The sequence below is a fragment of the Gracilinanus agilis genome, chromosome 6, assembly GCF_016433145.1.
Source record: "Gracilinanus agilis isolate LMUSP501 chromosome 6, AgileGrace, whole genome shotgun sequence".
NCBI classification, from domain to species: domain Eukaryota; kingdom Metazoa; phylum Chordata; class Mammalia; order Didelphimorphia; family Didelphidae; genus Gracilinanus; species Gracilinanus agilis.
In genome coordinates, this window is record NC_058135.1 from 166,665,585 (window position 1) to 166,688,213 (window position 22,629).

The following is a 22,629-nucleotide window of genomic DNA, read 5'->3' on the forward strand; positions in this document are numbered from 1 at the left end:
AGGAGAACAATCACAAGTTGTTACTCTTTCAAGTATTAAATCTGTAGCAGTATATAAAGTTCTCTTGGTTTTCCACACTTCACTCTGCATTATCTCATGTAGTTCTTTACAACTTAAAAAAAAATCTATCTGCTCATTGTTTCTTAATTGCATAGTAGTATTCCATCATAATCACATGCTACAATTTGTTTAGCCATTCCCCAGTTGATGGACATCCCCTTGATCTCCAGTTCTTTGCCAGCACAAAGAATGCTGCTAATAATATTTTGGAACATATAGGTTCTTTTCCCTTTTCCCTTTTCCCTGATCTCCTTGGGAAATAGACCCCAAAGTGGTATTTTGGGGTCTAAGGATATATGCAGTTCTCTGGGCATAATTTCAAGTTGCTTTCCAGAGTGGTTGGATCAGTTCACAGTTCCACCAACAGTGTATTATTAGTGTTCCCAATTTTCCATATCCCTTTAAACATTTATCATTTTTGGCCTTTTGTCATTTTAGCTAATATGATGGGTGTGAGATAATACCGCAGAATCGGTTTTCATTTCCCTAATCAATAGTGATTTACAGCATTTCTTCATATACATCTAGGTGGCTTTGATTCCTTCATCTGAAAACTCTATTCATATTTTTTGTCTACTTATCAATTGGAGAATGGCTCTTATTCTCATAAATTTGACAAAGTTCTGTTTATATTTTAGATAGGAGATCTCTATCTGAGAGACTAGGGAAAATTTTTCCTAATTTTCTGCTTTCCTTCTAATTTTGGCAATATTTATTTTATTTGTACAAAACATTTAAGTTTACTTTACTCAAAGTTAACCATTTTACATCTTAAAATATTCTCCATCTCTTATTTACTCATAAACTTGTAGGTAATATGTTCTCTGTTCTAATTTTCTTATGATGTCTCCTTTTGTGTATAGTGTATCTTTGATTTTATCTTTGTGATTGGTGTAAGATAATGGTCTATACCTAGTTTCTGCCAAACTACTTTCCAGTTGTCCCAACAATTTTTACTAAATAGTGATTTCTTTTCATAATTCCTTGATAGGGTCCTGAGTTCAGACACCCTAAATATGTAACTCTTTTCGCTTCAGAATGAGAATAAAAAGCTGATATCTAGAAAAAAAAATTTTTTTTGTTAAATACAAGGTTACTTTAATCTTCTACTACTGTTTTTGTATATCTATTCTGTTCCACTGATATACCTTCCTTTGTCTTAGCCAGTACCAGATAGTTTTGATAATTAATGCTCCATAACATAGCTTAAAATCTGGTATTGCTGGGTCTCCTTCCTTTATATTTTTTCTCATTAATTCTTCTGCTATTATTGATATTTTTTCCTCCCAAATGAATTTTAGCTTAATAAAATAATTTTTTGGCAATTTGATTGGGATTGCATTAAATAAGCAAATTAGTTTATGTAGGATTGTCATTTTATTTATATTGCCTCTGCCCATCCACTAACAATATTTCTCTAGTTATCTACTGATGTCAATCAAAGTGTCATAGACAACAACAAAAAAGAATGATAATAGTTAAGTTTTAAAAATAATGAAAATAAGGGGTAGCTGGGTGGCTCAGTGGATTAAGAACCAGGCCTAACGATGGGAGGTCCTGGGTTCAAATTTGACTTCAGACCCTGGGCAAGTCACTTAACTTTGCCTAACCACTCTTCTGACTTAGAACCAATACAGGTTCTAAGAGAGAAGGTAAGGGTTTGATATAAAAATAATGAAAATAGACAAATTTACATGGAACATTTTATCTAAGTCATTTGAAGTATTAAGTTTTTGTAAAGTGTATTTAAGTTAGGATCAGAAGAACTGTTTGCTTCCTATCTGTACCATCACAAGCTGGGTTTTAATTTCCTCATATAGGAAGGGGATAGGGAGGAAGAAATACTTGGACCTCACTTCTTTAAAAACTGTTTTGAAGTTTACATGTAATGTTTATAAAAAGTGATGTATAATTTTAAATTGCTATCAACTATAAACTGCTTAGTAAATACATTTACTTCTAGCTAAAGTTTTGAAATTTTTATTGAGAACAAATTAGTTATGAATTTTGAATTTTAGTGTGGATGATGATGATGTTTATTTCTTTTTTATTCAGGTATGTGAATGAACTCAGATCATTTTTACTTGTTATTAAACAAATTGTTCCCTTTCATATCTAAATATGATAATATTAATCTGTCTTTAATGGTTACGTGCTATAAGACATAATTTCAGCATTTTTATGAGTTAATTACTATTGGTTGTCTCCTACACTTTTGTCTGGATCTCCTGAACAGTAGCATATATTTTTGTGATGACTGGTTAAACTTGACAATGGGTTTGGGGATAGTACACTTTGTGGCAGTGGAACAGAACAAAATGAACTTTTGCCTACAAGCACAACCAACAATTGCTTGTTGAGACTCTTCTTAAGTTTAAGGAATCAGCTTCCTTCATTAGATAGCATTTTTAGGTAGTTTGAAAGATAATTTCACATACAAAATAATTCAGGAAACCTTAGTGCATTATTGCTACTTTGAAAAATGTAATATTATACATATGTTACATTATACAGATTATTAATCTGTTCTTTTATTCATTTTACAAATTTTTGTGTATCTGTCTTTTTACTAGGCTGTTAAAAATGAAGTAAATGTTCCATGTTTGAAAAATTTTGTGGAGATGCTGTATCAGACTACTTTTGAATTGAGCTCCAGAAAGAAGCATTCACTGGTATGCAAGAAACATTTTTGATCTTCACATATTGAAATGATAAATACAGTTTGCATGAATGTCCAGTGGGAAGTAAAGGGAAATGAGAAAATTGAAAGATTACAGGACAGATTCAATTCCAAAACATTTATTACAGACTTACCTTTGGGATATTTTTGTAGTAAACTCTTTATTTATAAAAACAAACAGAAAAAATAGAATGATCTCTTTTCTGAAGGAATGTTTAAACTACTGAGAGGAGAATTGCAGAATTCAAATATACTCTGTTAAAATGAGGAGAAAGAAAAGGCTTAGTATTTCAAAGGTGCCCAAGGGCAGAATTCTTAAATGTGTATTGCACCTGCCAAGACTTCATTTTGTCTTATTTGCATCTTTCCAAAAAGAAATGTTAAATAAATGGCTGTTTTTAGTTTTAAATGATACTTTAGTGACAAATGCTTTTTATTGTTTTAAAGCTTTTTAAAAGTTTGATAGAGATTGTGTTTGAACCTATTACTTTATTAGGATTTTTCTTTCATAAGATAAATAGAATTTTAATGGTGGAAGAAACCTCAGAGATCACATAATCCAACCCATACCTACACAGTAATAATATTCTTTAGAAATGGTGATCCAGGAAGCTTTTGAAATTCTCTAGTGAAAAGGAACTCCCCACTTCCGCCACCCATTTTACTTTTGGACAGTCATAGAATCAGACTTTGAATCTTGTCTCTGCCTTTTATTTGTCAGAGTGAAATATGAATAGGTCAAATCACGATAGTATAACTATTACTAACAGCTCACATTTTTATATTTCTTTAATGCCCACAAAACCTCTTTTGATGTTTCATTTGATTCCTTAAAAAACCCCATGGATTGGGGTTTATTTGTTTATTTATTTGTTTTGTTTGTTTGTTTATTCATTCCATTTTTGAGATTTATTTGCTTATTCATTCCATTCTTGAGATCAGGAAACTAAGGTTCCAAATAATTAATTGAATTGTCCATTATCATACAACTTCTTACAGAGGACTTGTGAGTATCAAATGAAATGACATATATAATGCTTTGAAAGTATTAAAGTCCATAACTTCTAAAATTACTTGCTGCTAGAAATTCTTTTCTAAAGCCCCTATTCTTCTATTGCTTATGAATCACAATACTCCTATGGCTTTTTGTAAAATTAAAATTACAGACAACTCCCCCAAAATAATGTAAAGATGGAATATTGCTCTATGTTACCAATATCGATTCACATCAAAAGACATTATTCAGGGGGCAGCTAGGTGGCTCAGTGTATTGAGAACCAGGCCTAGAGACGGGCAGTCCTGGGTTCAAATCTGGCCTCAGAAACTGCCTATCCCTTACCACTCTTCTGCCTTGGAACCAATACACTGTATTGATTCTAAGATGGAAAATAAGGGTTTAAAAAATTATTCAATGTGTACAAAGTGAATAAAAAATAATAATCATGCTTTTTAATGAGAGACAACAGTTGGACAACCGAAATACTATATTGGAACTCTAAATACATTAAAAAATATAACCAACATTGAGTTGGGTAGGTCCTTAGTGGAAATTTTATGGGACTTTAAATAAAACTTTAGGAAACTTGGAGAATATAGGATTCATATTAGTGGAAGCAATATCCAAATGGATGCAAAATGGATCTTCCAGAATACTTAGCATTTTGAAGATCATTTGATTTGGTAGATGGAATAAAAGCAAGACTTGAAATTTTTCTCCTTCTTTTTGCCTTAAGATATTATATCATTTGAAATACTTCAGATACTTATAGTCTCCTTTGACCTTTTCTTTGTGCCCCAAATAGTTGAAAAGATCTTTTCCCCTTACTGTTAGGATTCATCCCAAATCTCACCTTGATCTTCTCCTGATTTTGTCAGTCTTTTATATGCATTGCCTATTCATCTTTTTAAAATGTGAGCTATTCACATTGTTCTCTTTAGACACCACCTAATTTGAAGCATTTATGTTTCATTATCAATATTTATTTCTTGAGAGCCTCTCATTCCTCTTGATACATCTAATTTGGAGAATTTTAAGCTATGGGACTCCAATTGTCCATTCTCTGAATTCTTTAAAGTCCCCTTGTCCCAAAAGTCTAAGATGCATCAACCAATCACATATACTTACCAGACACTGTGTTGGCCAAATACTATGTGGGGGCAGCTAGGTGGCAAAGTGGCCAGAGCACTTGGCCCTGGAATCAGGAAGACCTGAGTTCATATTCAGCTTCAAGACACTTACTAGATATGTGGCCCTAGGCAAGTCAATTAATGTCTGTTTGTCTCAGTTTTTTCATTTGTAAAATAGAGATAATAGTGTACACACACACACACACACACACACACACACACACACACTCTCTCTCTCTCCCCTAGTGTTGTTGTGAGGATCAAATGAGATAATCATTGTAAATTGTGCAACATGGTGCCTGGCTGTGTAAATATTATGTTTTCTCCAGATTTTTCACTCTCATCTTCCCCACTCTCTCTCTAATCCCCTATTAACAAGAAACATGTTAAATTTTCTCCCATATTAAAAAAATCCTCACCAAATTATTTTCCACCCATGATCCACCATTGAGATTTAATTTTCTAATGGGAAATCAACAGCTATTTAGTCAAACAGGATAATAAAATAAATGATTAAAAAAAGATTACCTCTACATTAGAGGGATATATTCCTTAACAGGTTTCTGTATCATTATTTAGGGGAAAGAGGCATGTGCCACAAAGCCAAGCCATGTGGTCAGGGAATATGCATCAAAAAACATATACACACAGGAAGCAGATGTGCCAGACCAAAGAACATATGGGAGTGAGGCATCGAATACTGCTCATGGACTCTAGTGATGTCATTAGATTAGCTAGCTGATTTCTGATTCATGTTCAGGTGCTCTCTGCCACTCTTTCCTGGACATCCCTGTTGAATTATTGCTACTCTGCATCTTTTCTTCATCTTCCTTGTAATTTATTTTCTTAACTGCTTGCTCCCTTTGCTAGTGATGTAGCTTAGAGGAATTCTTTGTCTCAGGAGATAATTTCAACCCTTTTACTCTTAAACATTTTTTTCTACTCTGCTTTCCTCCCATTGTTCTATATTTCTGTTCCTCAACTATATAAGTTGAGGAAACTGTCTGTACTTGGTGTGCCAAAACTTCCTCTCCTTTCACTTTCTTCTAAACCTTCTGCCCTCTGGCTTCTAACCTGTTTAATTAAAAATGCTTTTTTCTAAGTTCCCAATGATCTCTTAATTGCCATCTCAAATGAGTTCTTCTCAATAATTATATTAGACAAAACAGGTTGTCATTGTGACAGTCCCAAGCCTACTTTAGAATCAAACTAGTTAATAGGAAGAGGTATCAAAATTTTGTCCCTTTTCTTTTTTTTCTATTTTATCTTGTGATGAATATTTGTTCTCTTTAGTATTCCAAAATACTATCAAATACTTCATTTTCCCTCATACAACACATTATTTAATTCATCCTATAGAGAATGATATTTTACCAATAAAATTACAGCTTAAATATATGAAAAATAGATCGTAATTATTTTTCAGATTAATTATTAATAAGTAAGTTAATCCATTCATTAGGCCTGGAGTCAGTTGCTAGAAAACTAATATATATAGAAAATAAAGGCTTTTCTTATTTCATGTAGCAAAACAATAAAAAAGAACATTTTTTTCTTTTATGGAATGAATTAAAGGTACATAACAAATGTAAAGCCCATTTAAAAAACAATAGTTTACTTTTCTTTCTTTTTTTTTTTGTCTCCTAGGCTTTATATCCACTGATCACCTGCCTTTTATGTGTCAGTCAAAAGCAGTTTTTCTTAAATAACTGGCACATTTTCCTACAAAACTGTTTGTCACATTTAAAGGTAAGAAATAATTTTATTTCATGAACTGTCTAAATATCAATACATTTATTCATACAGACATACTTTATACAATTTAAAGTAAAACACAAATATTATTAGTGTATTAGGTAACTTCTCAAGTACTTTTTGAGTGATGTTTCACTTTTTTTCCTCAAAAAACATCCATTTCATTCTTTTATATTAACATTTTATTGACCAATTTAATAGCTTTCATTTATTTTGCATTGCGGAAGAACTATCAACTGGTATTATTTTAGGACCAGCAATAATTGTTAATAAACTGATGTTATAGGAAATAAGATAATATATACAAAAAATGCTTATTCTTTCAGCAATCCTTTATTAAACATGCAGAAAATCCCTTCTCACATAGTTAAACCTCTGAATTTGTAATCATAAATCACAGTTGATTATTTACAAATTCTCTTATTCTTAAAAAATATATATGTACATTTTTAACAAACCAAGACATATGAGTATTTACTAATAATGATTATTCTAGCTCATTTTTGGCACTTCTTGCTTATGCAAAACAAATTAAAGTATCGTATGTAGTTCTGCTTAGCCAGATCCAAAAATTGACTATTGGATTTAGGCTTTCTTAAATGATTGGCAGATTTGATTATAAAACTTTCACATTTAGGGGCAGCTGGGTAGCTCAGTGGATTGAGAGCCAGGCCTAGAGACGGGAGGTCCTAGGTTCAAATCTGGCCTCAGACACTTCCCAGCTGTGTGACCCTGGGCAAGTCACTTGACCCCCATTGCCCACCCTTACCACTCTTCCACCTATAAGCCAATATACAGAAGCTAAGGGTTTAAAAAAAAAAAAAAGAAAAAAAACTGTCACATTTGAAGGTAAGAAATAATTTAATTTCAAGAACTGTAAAAAGCTCAGTGCATTCATTCATCTAGACTTTCTATATACAATTTAAAATGAAAACAAAAATACTTTAATAAGAAATAAGGAAACATTTCCTTCTGTGTGCCAGGCTAGGTGTGAAACCTTACAAAAATCAAAACAATCCCTACCTTTAAAGAATTTATGCTATTGAAGTAAGTAGAAAAGTGTTTTAAAATTGTGATGGAAGTTGTGCTACCTATCAGGAATGGATGATAAACTCAACACTCAGATTATGAGGTATTGCAGTCACCACAATAGTGGCACTGTGAATTCTGTGTTCTTAGTTTATTCTTTTTTAGATAAAAATCTCCCTTGTGTCTGAAAAATGATTGAAAGACCTGTCTATATCTTTTACTGAGTCTAGTTATGTTTCTTATATTGAGCAACTCAAGATCCGTTAAATTTTAATAACATTTTGGAACATATCCATATTTTCCCATTTTCCCATTTGAGGATTTGAATGAATCTTTGTTCCATGGAATTGGGGAAAAAGAACAAAACTTTAGAAATCATTTAATTTTTCTAATATTCTTTGGGCTGAAGTTACAGGGGACACAATTTCACAGATTCTAAAGCTAAAATACATAAATATTATACATCCCTAATCTAGAACTATTCCTCTAGATCAGTTTATAATATCTTCCCTTACTTTTGTTTATCTGCTTAAAAAAAGCTTGAGGAATTCCTGAATTGCAAATAAAATTTAGATCATTAAAATATGATAAAACACTTCCTTTTAGAATATAACTTAAAAAATTGTACCTTTCAACTACTTTGGTGAGGTTGATAATCAAATATGTAATTAAAATGCTGTATTTCAATCTCATTCACTTTTAAAAATTACCAGTTGCCTATTTTTTTTTGTTTGTAAAAAACTGCAACTAAGACTTTATTTATTTGTTTGTTTGTTTTAAAGCCCTTATCTTCCCTTTTGGAATCAATACTGTGTAATGGCTCCAAGGCAGAAAAGTGGTAAGGGTAGGCAATGGGGGTCAAGTGACTTGCCCAGGGTCACACAGCTGGGAAGTGTCTGAGACTGGACTTGAACCTAGGACCTCCCATCTCTAGGCCTGGCTCTCAATCCACTGAGCTACCCAGCTGCCCCCTGCAACTAAGACTTGAAAAGTATTATTTAGATTAATTTATCTAGTACAATAACTTTTACAAAATGAAAGTAAAATGATTATATTTTATGCAATATTAAATTAAATATATGTAGCTTTCTGTTTCTTCCTAATGATGTTGTGTCCTGGGCAACATTTATGGCAACAAACATAGCAATTTAATCATTATACCTACAAATTTAATGGAACATGGACTTGTTTTTCTAAAGGGTTGCTTTGTTTTTTGACATTTTAAACTTTTATGTTTCTTTTTTAGATTTTATGGGATGAATCCTTTTTTATCCAACATTTGTAATACTTGAGCAATGTATGGTTGGGTGTTTTTTTTTTAATCTATGTCTTAAAGCTTTTCTTTAAAATACTGTTTTCTTTGAACTCTGTCTTCTGCTAAGTATTTCTGAAATATATTGTTCATTTCTCTCAATGGATATTTACATTTGCTCTCTAAGAATTAAGAGCCAGCCATTTAGCAAGTATATTTGGAATATAGTCTTCTTGACATTAACACTTAAATTACAATAAGGCTCTATTTGGCAGAAATTTTACAGATAACTTTTATAGTACAGATTAATCGTGATATCACTAACACATAATTGGATTGAGAAATCAAAAAATGTCTTGAATCTCACCTTGTCACAAAAATAACCACAAAAAAATAATTGATGGATCTTCTTCTCCAAGATTATTCTGCTCTCAACTTTATTATATTGAAGAAGGTAGATACAAGAAATTTCTTGATTATTTCATCTCTGTTCTCTACCTGTAAGAGGTTAATATTACTTCTAAATTTCTCACCTGTAGGGTTAAAACTTACAAAAATTGACATAATTAGTTTTAAAGGAAAAGTTTAGATAGATAGATAGATAGATAGATAGATAGATAGATAGATAGATAGTCAGTCATATAAAACCAATGAGATGAATTCTCAAGTTCCTTTCTAGGTCTGTGCTTCTTTAAGGGAGGGAAGATGAGAGAAGGGAGGAAAGAATGAATCAGAAATTATAAAATAGTTCCATTTTTTCCTTCTTATTTAAGAAAATCTTGAATAAGCCTCCCTTTCCCTCATTTTTTTCAAATTGTACACCACCAGTAAGTGGAATTTGTTTCTGTATGCCCAGATTGCTATTTTGCGATTTCTTTTACTTCCTTTTTTTTTCCTGAGAAATTTAGCTAGCTCTGAAAAGAGGTCAGTGGTTTTCTTTGTATGTGTGTATGTGTGTCAATACATGCATATGGGGGTCTGTGTGTAGAAAAGAGAAATATAATTTCTTTTCAGTAGAAAATGATAACAAATACAATACTAAACTAGGCCTCATATGAAGAAGGTGGGTGGACTAAAGTCAGGTGTAGACTCAAATACATGCTGCTTGGTTTTTGGTTTTGGTTTTGGTTTTTTAATTTTTTAAATTTGAATCTGCTTAAAGTCATATGCAGTGCTTGGAATGGGAAAATAAGCACATTTCACATCAAAAAATGTGGTTAGAAAATGTGCATGGTAACTAAATTATAATGGTTTCCCCTCATTCTGACTATTTTAAATGCATTTCATAGAGTGGAAGCTATAGGAGTTTGACCACTATGTCCAGCCACTGCTGGTAGCCCGCTCTAATTTCTTCTAAATAGAGACCTTAGTGAATAGCTGTCTTGTGCTTATTTTCATCTAACATGCATGTGCCGCATCTCATGTTGGTTATGTTTGCTGTCTCACATTGCTTTATTTAGATGCCATCTAACAACAGTATCAGAAAACAAATAGAAACACTCCAGGTGAGTTATTGTATTGAAGTTTTAAAGTTAAGATCTTGCTTTGTTGTCCATCTGTGCAGCATTTTGTTCTTTACTCATTGTTGCGTTGCATGTCTACTTTGTTTAAATGCTGCTTCAAGCATCGTCCAAGAGAAACAGCTCCTGGTAGTTCTTGTTTTTATCGACTTCTTCACACACAAAAAAACCCAGTAATATTTAGAGAAATAAGTTTAAAAGAAGGAGCTAATTCTCAATGAAAAAAAAATTGTACCACAGTTCACAGTTGCCTTTTTTCCTTCTCTGTATTTTAGGCCAGTTACATGTGATCAAAGTGATGATTCTTTTCTCATAAAAATTAGAATTGGTTTTTTATTTTAATAGTTTGCAAAAATTGATACTTTAGACTTGTATCATTGCCTTTAGAAAATTTTCACACTATATGACACATAATTCTCCAAACATAAAAGAATGATAGATATAATCTATCATAAATAAATATATGAATTTTTATATAAATATAAAACATAAATATAACTTTAGGCTTTTGTATATTACATTTCTTAAAGCAGAGAAAATATATTATCTTAAATCTAGACCTTAAAAAAACTTATAGGCTTTACAAAGGAATATAAAAAGTGTTGTAAATAGTTTCAGGAGGAAACAAGCTTTTGGGAGACATGGATAAGGGAAGTCCCTGTATAGGAGGGGGCACTTTGGCTGTGCTTTGAGACAGGCTGCAGATGTCAAGAAGCAAAGAAGGGATAGAGATGTCGTCAGGAGATCAACGGTCATATATGAAGACCAGCAAGTATTACAGTTGTAACTAAGTATATGAACATTTATAAAATGAAACAAGTCAGGAAAGGTAGGTAGGTATATTCAATCTATAACAGAATATAAAAACATGCTGAGGAGTTTGTGTTTTTCCTAGAGGCTAAAGGAAGCTACTGAAGATATTTGAGTAAAGTAGTGACATACATAGTTAGACTTTTGCTTTTGGCACCTCTGAATTGGATGGACTGGAGAGATGAGTGAAACTAGTCACAGAGAAATCATTTCAGAGCTATTTCAGTAATCTAAGTGATTCAGACCTGAATTGTAGCAAGAGCCATTTTAATGAAGAGAAAGAACCTGATGTGAGAAATAACATGAAGGGAGACTTGACTCAAGAGCTGATTATATGGATTTAGATGAGGGCAAGTCAAGAGTATAATTAATTTGACAAAGGACACAAAGAAGAGGTGAGACCAGGACTTGAAAATAGATCTTCAGCTTCAAAGCCAACAAACTTTTCTCTAGTCTACACCATTCTACCAATTCAGATTATTTAAAACTAACTTATCAAGAAACTCAAGAATTGAGGAAGAGTTTATTTAATAGATATGCTAATTACAAAGTATTATTTTCTTTTTAATAAAGCATTAAAAAAACTTTAATCTGTCTCCATTTTACCATTTTCAGTCATTTGGTCATTGAAGTGACCAAATACATTTACAGAAACTAGATTTCTTTTAAAAATTCCCTAATGTACTTGTTAACTAATAAACTGCGTCTTTCCTGCCAGCTAATTTAAAATTTGTCATGTTTTTAATTGAATTTTCTTTTGTTTGGGAATGAGCAACTTCAATAGAAAAAAATTCCCTTTCTCATTTCCTTTTGTGTTTTTTTTATTAGTTTTTAAATTAAAAAAATTTTTAATTAATTTTAAAATATTTATGGTTACATGATTCATGTTTCCCTCCCCACTCCTAGAGCTGACAAGCAATTCCACTGGGTTATACATGTATTATCACTCAATACCTATTTCCATATTATTCATTTTTGTAATAATCTCATTTCCTTTTGTTAACAAAAAGAGCTTATTAGAAAGATATCATAGGATTTTGAATTTAAATTATAGTGAAAAGTTAGGGTAGTGTGTATTCTGCATTATCCATTTCCTATTTAGCGTTTTATATTTAAGATGCTAACTTCCTTTCTGTCTGCACCTGAAATATGTGTATATATTATGTACATATATTCTCTGTATGCATATGAATTAGATAGAGTACCTGTGATTCTTTATTGTAGTGAACTCCTTCAACCTATATATATAAGCAACTTACTTGTAATTTATAGTTTTAGAGAGCTCTGTTGGGTCCTTCTCTGGAAGGTGGGAAAGGAGCACACAGTTGTTATGTGTCAGGGGCAGGATTCTTCACTGTGCTTTGCATGTGTGCATGCGTGTTTGTGTACAATATTAAAATGTCAGGATTAGTAGAAAAGGTCCTTATATGTTAAAATATTATTTTATCTTTGGATTAGGTTTATATCAAAGCTAATAAATCTATATTTCTAGAAATCATTCTAATTGGGCAAGGAGCTGAAAATTGTTAAGATTATCCAGATTCATATATACTTCATATTCTTTTCATGGAACTTAAATATCTAATGATGCATTTCAAATCTTTGAAATAAAAAAATGAAAAAATTTGAATACACATAGCAAAGAGTTAAACTTTAATGCTTGTAGAATTGTATGAGATTAGGTTTTTTTAAATTTTATAATGTTATTTCATGGCTTTTCAATGATTCCTTCAGAAACCTCCTTGAGACATTTATGATTCAAACATAATGATTTCTATATTTCATACAAAACAAATGACATTTACATATTATTTTCAAGCTTTACATAAATGCCAACAATTACCACTTTACATTATTATTTTTTCAAATAACTAAAAAAAGTAATTATTCAAGAGGCAGGTAAGGTAGTCTGTCCAATGGGTAGAGAGCTAGGCCTGGAGATGAGAGGTCCTGGGATTTAAATCTGGCCTCAGACATTGCCTAGCTCTGTGACTCTGGGCAATTCATTTAACCCCCATTCCCTATTATTTACCATTCTTCTGCCTTAGAACCAATAATAATATCTGGTAATATTCTAAAGGGGAAAGTCAGATTTTTTTAAAAAGTAGTTATCCAAAAGATCATTATCTTAACTCTTTTCTTTGGCATCCACCCTTTTGTGTGCCTGTGCATATTTCTCTAGGCTGAATGCTTTTAGTAGTTGTAAGAAATTCTTCATTTTTAGAAATAAGTGTTTTCTGAGCAAATTTAATCCCTTAAACCAGTGATGGGCAAACTACGGCCCTCAGGCCAGATGGGGAGAGGCGACTTGAAATGTTCTATCCAGCCTTGCGACTTTATTCCTAATCTGACGAATACAATGAGTAGGATACAATACAATGAAACTTCAAAAGAGTTGCCTTAGAAACAGACTGACAGATGAGTATTTCCTTTTCTTTGGCCCCCTCTTTAAAAAGTTTGCCCATCACTGCCTTAAACTAACACATTTTACTGCTAATTCAGTGTAAATTGAGTCATAATTAACAATTTGGCATCAATGGCAAGTGCTTTGATATCAGTTTTGCAACTTATGACATGAAAATAATATAAGAAGTAATTATAATAAATGTTTTGGGGTAAGAATTATTCTTATCATCAGTCTTCATTTGTGGATGTTATCCTAGATTTTTAAAGGCTATTCAATGAGCACAGGGTTTGGCTGATTCTACCATTCTGATGAGATTTTTAATAAAGTCTTAGGACCAGAGCATGTCTGCTTTTTAAGGACCAACCTAACAACAATTAAAGAAACTAATCATCTGATGGCTGGTCACCTGGCGATAAAATACTTTCCCCTGGCAATCCTGAAAACAAAGAAAAATAGAAAGTGACTTGGGACTGTGACACTTATACTTGTGCAGTCTTGATGATAGGAAGAGGTTTTAACAATCAACTTGTAGACTGTCTCTATTCCTCTTCTTCCTCAGAGTAAATGTTAACTTAGATTTTTGGAGAGGAAAACAAAAGAAGGTGAATCATTTAATCATCTGAGATGGCTGTGTACCTGATAAGTATACTAGAAAGTAAATGTAGCATGTGTACCAACTTATTTTGTAGACATTGTGGAAATAGAAAAAATTTCATAAAGAGCTTTTTAGGACCTTTTAAATTAAGTCAACATGTATTTTAATCTTGAGGACTTCAATGCCAAGGAGGAAAACAGTAGAAAAAGGAGACACAGATAAGTAAAGATTTATAATCTCAATAAAGGCCTGCCACCTATATATTGTGAATACTTTTTGGAGAAAATAATTTGGAATGTTCTAGACATGGCTGAGCACTTGGTAATATCTCTAAAACATAATTGGTTTTATTATAACACACCAGAAGTGACTAGTATTGATGGAGGAATCATTCTTGAATATACTACTGTTGGTATGTAGTCACGACTGTTCTTGTTATGCCTATTAATAAAAAGGTATAAGAGTGAATACAAATTAGAAAATCTGGGATGCGATTTAAAACAGTTCAACCTAATCTCTATACACAGATGAAGAACAGACATTAATACCAATTATAACTATTTCATATAAATTTTTTCTTATATACCTGTTATCTGTAAGGAGACCAAAAGAGCCTAAAAATTGTCACAATTAGCACAAACATGTGATTGACTTTGCAGATAGAGATGACAGCCAAGGACGAAATGTCTTTAGAATTAAAATGCATTTATAAAATCTTATGTTGATGCATAGTGAAGAATTATGAACAGTAAGTAATTGTAAGATTGAATGATATAACAGGGAGAAATAGATTTTTTAGGGAGCCAATTAAGTAAAGCCATCCCAAGAGCATTTTTAAGCACTAAAGTTGGAGAGCAACAAAAAGATGAAAGATAGAAAAGATATGTATAGATTCTTCTTTTTCTTTTAAATTTTTTTATTTAGTTGTTTTTCAGTCATGTCTGATTCTTCATGACGTCTTTTGTGTGTTTCTTGGCAAAGATACTGGAATGGTTTGCCATTTTCCTCTCCAGCTCATTTTACAGATGAGGAAACTGAAATAAACAATTCATTTTATAGAGTTAACAGAATTAAGTGATTTGCCGGGGGGGGGGGGGGTCACACTGCTAGAAAATGTCTTGAGGCTGGATTTGAATAGGTCTTCCTGACACCAGGCCTGGCATTCTAGATTCTGTACCACCTACCTGCCTTTTATTTTTTATTGATACCTTTTATATATCACATTAATTTCTGAGTTGATTCCTCTCCCCTGTTCCCTCAATGCATCATTATTCCTTAATAAAAAATTTAGCAAAGTGAGATTTAAAAAAGCAGTTCAGTAAAAGTAACCAACACTTGGACAGTATATGTAACATTAAGTATCTGTAGTATTTCATCTCTCCAGGGATGAGAAGGGAATTATATTTTTTCAACTCTTCTCTGAGGTCAAACTAAGTCATTATAATTATATATTATTCAGTTTCATTTTTTCTTGTACTTTACATTTAAATATTTTTAGTAATAGCTATTGTTTTCCAGATTGTACATCAGTTCATGTAATTCTTCCTGTGTTTCTCTGAATACTTCATATTTGTGGTTTTTATAGAACAGTGTTATTACATAATATTCAGTGCCACCCTTCCTCAGTTGAAGAGAGCCAACTTTCTAATTCTTTGCCACTACAAAATGTGCTGCTATAAATATTTTAGTGTCTGTGGTCCTTTTCTGTCTTTGATCCCCTTGAAGTATGTGTCAACAAGCCAGGCACTGGATTAAGTAAGTACTGGACGTATAAAGAAAGCAAAAGAATTTCTCTTCAGGAGCCAATGTACAAGTAGACATCTATACACAAACAGGCCATATACAGGATAAATTGGAGATCATCAAAAAGGAAAGGTGCTGGCATTTACGCTTAAGGAGGATCAAGAAAGGTCTTGAAGATGCAGTTTTCATTGAGACTTTTGAAGGAAGCTGGAGAAATTAGGAAATGGACATGGGGGAGGTAGAGAGTTTTAAGTATGATGCACAACCAGTGAAAAATCAGTTGAAAGTTGAAGGCCAATGACAGTGGATCTCAGAGAATGTGGTAGGGAGTGGAGCATAGGAAAGGTAGAAAAGAGTTAGATGTTGAAGAGCATTAATTGTGGAACAGCATTTTCTATTTGACCTGTCGGTAATAGGGACCCCCCCTGGATTTTAATGAATGTCATGGTCATACTTGTTCTTTACCAAGATCAGTTTGACAAGTGAGTGGAGGATGTCCTAGAGGATGTACAATCAACAACATTCAAGACAACAATGAACAGGCTATTGCAGTAGTGTGAGTATTGAGGTGATAATGGCCAAAAGCAGTATGGTGGCTTTGTCAGAAGAGACCATTTATGTTTGAGATTATGCTAGAGATATTATGAAAGTAGAATTGACAGTACTCTCTCCTTAGTGAGCACCATTAATTCTTTGACTGATTGTGAATGACCTTCACAAAGAATTCAGCTTGAATAGAAGGAGGAAAAAAAGATAATAGCTGGAAGATATCGTTTTATCAAGTAATATTCAAAGATGAGGCAGACGTACATGTGTTTGTTGGAAGTAGGGAAGTGGCCAATATACAGTGAAATTGAAATAGTGAAAGACACCAAAAGTACTGACCAAAAAAGGGGTTAATAACAACCAACCGATATGTTTAATCTCCCATCTATATTTTTATTAGGTTAATCCACACCAGTATTGAAAGTATCCTTTTCAAAAGTATTAGGATAAAGAGGATAGGCTTTCTAATCAAATAATCGAAATATGTAGCAATTAAAAGAGTCCATTGTGCTTATTGCTTATTACTGTAATAAAGCATTTGATTCGATAGAGCTACTTTAAAAATCTTTCTTCCAAAAAGGTATCTGGCTTACATATGTCAGAATTATACAAATTTTTCTTGAAAGATATGACCACAGAGATAACCTTGTTCAACTACTCTCTGATCATTAATGTCAAGCAAGGCATAAGAAAGAGGTTGTTCACCACTCCACCACTGGTGGAGATCCAGCACAGAATACAAGTTGAGGGATGGATTCTTTCAAGATGGTGAGGTCCTTCAAATGCTTTTGTCTATGGATTACATTGTGTTGGTTTCATTAAACCCCAGAACATCGTAGCTTTCTTAATGAGATGTATAATAAGAACTTAGCCTAAGTATTCACAGTAAAAACCAGGTAAACAATGCCTGTGGTTTATTTGGATGAATAACTTCTAGGACTCATTCACTTTCTATACATATACATGTGTATATGTACACATGTGTTTTGTGTGCACACGTGTATGTGTACTGTGTATATGTACACATGCATTTTGTGTGCCTGTGTGTTTATGTTGAACAGACATTGTAAGTAGACAGTAATATAGGATTCATTCACATTCATCTGTATATATACATATATGCATGTTATATGTATGTATAAATAGCATGTACATATGTATGTGTGATTGTATTGGATAGATACTGCAAAGAGACAGTAAATTAACACTAATTGGACTGAAATCGAACAGGAAGAATAGTAGAGTATATAAGAATAGAAGAGTAGCCTGGCTTGCCTTTGGGAAATTATCATTATTTTTAAAGACTTCTAAGCTTCTCCATGAAAGAAAAGCTCATCTTTTTACTGTTGATATTCTTCCAGTTGATCTGGTAATAATAGTTTGTGGGTGATAATAGAAGGTTTGTGGTGAGCATGAGCAGGTTGCAACTTGCCCAAAAAGAGATTGAATGGAAGCAATATAAATGATATCATTAAAGAAATGAGCAAAAAAGGTTGATAGGCTGGCCATGTGATGAGCAAGGGAGAAGCAACTTATTTGTTCTGTTGTTGACATTTTTGATGCCAAAAGAAACTGAGGGATAAGAAAGAGAACAGTGTAATTCTCAGAACAGAATGTAATTGTCAAATGTAGTTGCCTTTTTGAGTGTTTTTGCTTTATTTTCCTTTGTTACAAAGGAAGTTCAATTGCTAGGGTTGATTAGTAAGAGAATGATGGGCTACCACCTGCCCACCCCACCTCCACATCCACATCCAAAATGATTGAGTTTAAGTATTTTTATAAGTGAGAGGAATGCTAACAGCACATTGAGCAGACCCCCTTTAACAACCTTAGGTGAAGATTTAGACTGGAGTCATACAAAATAGGCAAGAATAGTCGGGGAGCAAGCTATGTCAATAGAGAGGATATTTGCTTTGATGATATAGTTTTGGATACTGACAGACTCACAAAAATATATTAATAACAATTTAGTAGCTTCCTATTTTAATTAGTAGTTCCCGCTCACTTAGTTCTAAAGAGTTAATTTTGATGCTCTTAATTTCATTGCCCTGGGCAAAGCCATGATCACCCATAGCTATTAATAAATCTACTAAATAACTTTTAATGATGTTTTGAAATTGCCAAAAATTCTGTCAAATAAGATTAATATTAATTTACTATTCTTACTTGAAATAATTTAAATTATTTGTGTTGGGGAACTTAATTTTATTAATAATTATTGAGAAAATGATTTGGAATTGAAGGATTTTAATTATTTTTAAAAGCATAAATTTTGAAAGAAATAATACCTTGTTGTTTTTTGTTTTTTTTAACAGAATAAAGATCCCAAAATGTCCCGGGTTGCACTGGAATCTCTGTATAGACTATTGTGGGTTTATGTAATTAGAATAAAATGTGAAAGCAACACTGTAACTCAGAGGTGAGTACCAATTTTTAATATAATATACTTAACAAGAAAAATTAAAAAGTAAAATTACTTTAGAGAGTTTTTAAAATAATAGCTTTATGAAGATTAGAATTTGGATACTACTTCAGAAACCCAAAGACTTTATGATCTTTAGCAAATAAATTCATCTCTCTCAATATCTATTATCACAAAAGGTTATTTTGAGAATAAAATGGAGTAATGTACTGAAAGTACTGTGCAATTCTTAAAGATTCACATATATGTTTTAAGAAGGATGGTGAAGATAAAATATAAAACTGTTTACTATTAAGAAAAGAAATTTAAAGAATTATTTAAAATAGGATTAATGTATTTTACTGTTGCAACAGCAACTAATCATCTCATTTGTTTGTAAATTATTTTTTCTTATAGTCGTCTTATGAGCATAGTATCAGCACTTTTCCCAAAAGGCTCCCGTAGCGTAGTCCCTCGTGATACACCACTTAATATATTTGTCAAGATTATTCAATTCATTGCTCAGGTAAGCTTATCATCAAACAGCACATTTATATTTGTTTTCTACATAATAGACAATAGTAAGTAGTTCTTTCACTTAAGAAATTTCTAAAATCTATGAAAAGTTGATGTTATTGGTGAATAGTTAAATTTCATGAAACTTTTGAAACCGTAAAATACAGAATGTAAAATATCTTGATATTATTATAATATATTTTGCTTAAATCTTTGTGAGATATAGATTAAGTCTTTATTTAATACTGTAATTCCAGAAAATACAATTATTCTTTTTAGAATTAAGATAGAATAAATATGGTCTTAAATGAAATTATTTTAGATTTGACAGAGTAGTAGGTATTTTTTTTTTTTTTTTAAACCCTTACCTTCCGTCTTGAAGTCAATACTGTGTATTGGCTCCAAGGCAGAAGAGTGGTAAGGGTAGGCAATGGGGGTCAAGTGACTTGCCCAGGATCACACAGCTGGGAAGTGTCTGAGGCCAGATTTGAACCTAGGACCTCCCGTCTCTAGGCCTGGCTCTCAATCCACTGAGCTACCCAGCTGCCCCCCGTAGTAGGTATTTTTAATTAACTAGAACATAGAAATAAAAGGATTATGATGACAATTAAGTTTTCAGTCATATTAATAAAAACAAATTGTGTTTCGCCTTTGATATCCCCCCTCAAATTACATTTCTAAATATACCATTGTTTTTCCCATTTCTTCCTTTCTTTTTCCTCTCCTCATTATTTCTCACTTAGGCTACCATAATATGTTTCTTACTGGTTGTTCTCCCATATTCAGTTCATATATCTCAACTCATTCTCTTTCTAAAAACAAACAAACAAACAAACTCCTGTGGTTTCATGTTTCATAGAAGTCCAGACTTTTTACCTTGTCATTATAGATTCTGTACTGTTTGACTGTATCTTTCTCTCCATTCTTATCTCCCACTATTCTCCTATATGATCCTGTTTTCATCAGATTGGCCTTTTACTCTCCCTAGATTATGCATTTTCTTCTGTCATAATCCTTTGTTCCTCTTGTCTGCCTCTCCAAATCCCACTGCATTTCAAATTCCATAAAACCTTCCCATGCAAGCATATCACACAATGATCTTACTCTACTCTGCATTTAAAATAATCAGTCTGTCCCTTAAATTTTACATTTATTGACTGCCTGCAACAGTTCTTGCATTGTTGGTTTGTGTTATTATTTAACTTTTTCATGTTTTTGTCTTCTTACTCTAAATAGCTTGTTCTTTTAAAACGAGGAACTGAGTATATTTTATAATTTTTATCCTCTATGGCATCTAGTACTTCATATTTAGCATAGTACTTAATACTTAGCAGATTCAAAATTAATAATTGCTTATGGATTTGTATTTTTCACTAGCTAAGGTGTTCCTCAATATAATGTCATGGAAGTATGTTTCTTCTAGGAACGTTTGGATTTTGCAATGAAAGAAATAATATTTGACCTTCTCAGTGTTGGAAAATCTACTAAAACCTTCACCATTAATCCAGAGGTAAAAGGATCTGATGTTTTTGCAACTTTGTGCTTTTTAAACATTTAATATCTTTTCACAAAAGAACAAACTTGCATACTTACTTTAAAAAAAACATGTTGAAACAAACTATTGACTAGATATCTGAAAAACCTTGATATGATCGGTTCTCAAACTATTTGTTTAGGCAGGTAAAGATTTCCCTTTTGACTATATGCTATCGCTTATCCTGGAAATAAATCCATTTTCCTTTTCCATCCCTTCCCCAAAATACAGTGTTATGGCAAAGGATGTAATGGTTTAAAAACAGCCCCTCATATGTAATGAAAAGATAATCTTTGCTGATAATTACCTGCTCTTCTCAAAGAGAGATGATTCAGTGGTCTAGGGTAAAGAAGCTGGAAATGCCCAATTTGGGATTGATGGAAATAATACTTGTCTGCCAATCTCAGGATAGAAGTCATCTAATTACTTTATATGTGTTCTCCTTGTATCTGCCATTACTGTATTTCAGTGCATTTCCCAACATTTTATAACATTTGCCAGTTTACTCTCATTTTCTCATGCCTTATCAAGGGTTTGCTCAAGAAACACTAATATATAATATAGCATAAATTTTTAATATATAATCCACATAAGTCCTATTGTAATGCTTCATTGTAGTATGGCTTCCTAAAGGCTAATTCAGCAGAGTACAAGCTATTACAGATTCTGCCATGGCAGAAATACTTTGAATGCCACCTCAACAACAGACTGCATGTTTTCTTATTTGGAGCCTTGCTAAATATGACCAATTGGTTGGCACTAGTTTATATATTCTTGGTTGTAACTTCTAATGAAATAAACAAAAATTGCAAAATGACCAAATCATTCTAATTCTGCAACAACAGTAGCAGAGTGCTGGGAAAAGGGACAAAGAATGTGAAGAATCACCCTGTATAGGCTGTCAATCAACATTAAATTGCTGGTACCATGAATGACAAAAATTTACCTAATTAACCAAATATGGTATTTCATTCCTGATATATCCTATGTAAATAAAACTGCAAAATCATAGGCTTTTGAGAATCGGAAAAGATGCTCTCAAGTACATCTCCATCCCCAAAGAAATCCTCACTATAAAATACCCAAAAAGTATTCGTTCTTAGCTTGAAGACCTTCAGGTAGGAGGATCCTACCAATTCTCATGGTAGTCCTTTTTATTCAGCTCTAATTATTAGCAAGGTTTTCCTAACATCAAACTTAAATTGACTTCTTTACATTTTATACTTAAATACTTGCTCTTTTTTCTTTACTTTGGGGTATAAAATAGCAAATCTAATGCTGCCAACAGTTGGCAGATTTTCAAATACTTGAAGGTATCTATCAGTGTTGCCCCTTGTCTTTTGTTCTTCAGACTATCTGCAGATTCCTCAGATACTCAAGGTCCTTTGCCATTCTGATTGCCCTCTTCTCACTACTTTCCAGCTCATCATTGTCCTTCTGAAACTGTGTCAGCCAGATCTCAATATAGATAAGAGCTATTCAGAGAAGCAAACTGAAGTTCTATCAGTTCTAAAAACCTGTCTTTGGGCTGTGTCTTATTTAAGTAGTCCAAGATTAATTTAGCTTTCTTGGCTACCACATGTCTCTGCTAACTCACATTGAATTTGAAACCCACAAAAACTAAATCTTTTTCAAATTAATTGCTGTCAAATCA

At 32.5% G+C, this 22,629-nt stretch overlaps 1 protein-coding gene across 1 annotated transcript in view; it reads left to right on the forward strand.

Moving 5' to 3' along the window:
* FRYL (FRY like transcription coactivator) overlaps window positions 1–22,629 on the forward strand; it is a 163,030-nt gene that overhangs the window by 26,380 nt on the left and 114,021 nt on the right. The window contains exons 9-13 of the mRNA XM_044680887.1: window positions 2,634–2,732; window positions 6,515–6,616; window positions 18,840–18,943; window positions 19,343–19,451; window positions 20,865–20,951. Coding sequence (XP_044536822.1) covers window positions 2,634–2,732; window positions 6,515–6,616; window positions 18,840–18,943; window positions 19,343–19,451; window positions 20,865–20,951 — 501 coding nt within the window. The remainder of the gene's footprint in view (window positions 1–2,633; window positions 2,733–6,514; window positions 6,617–18,839; window positions 18,944–19,342; window positions 19,452–20,864; window positions 20,952–22,629) is intronic.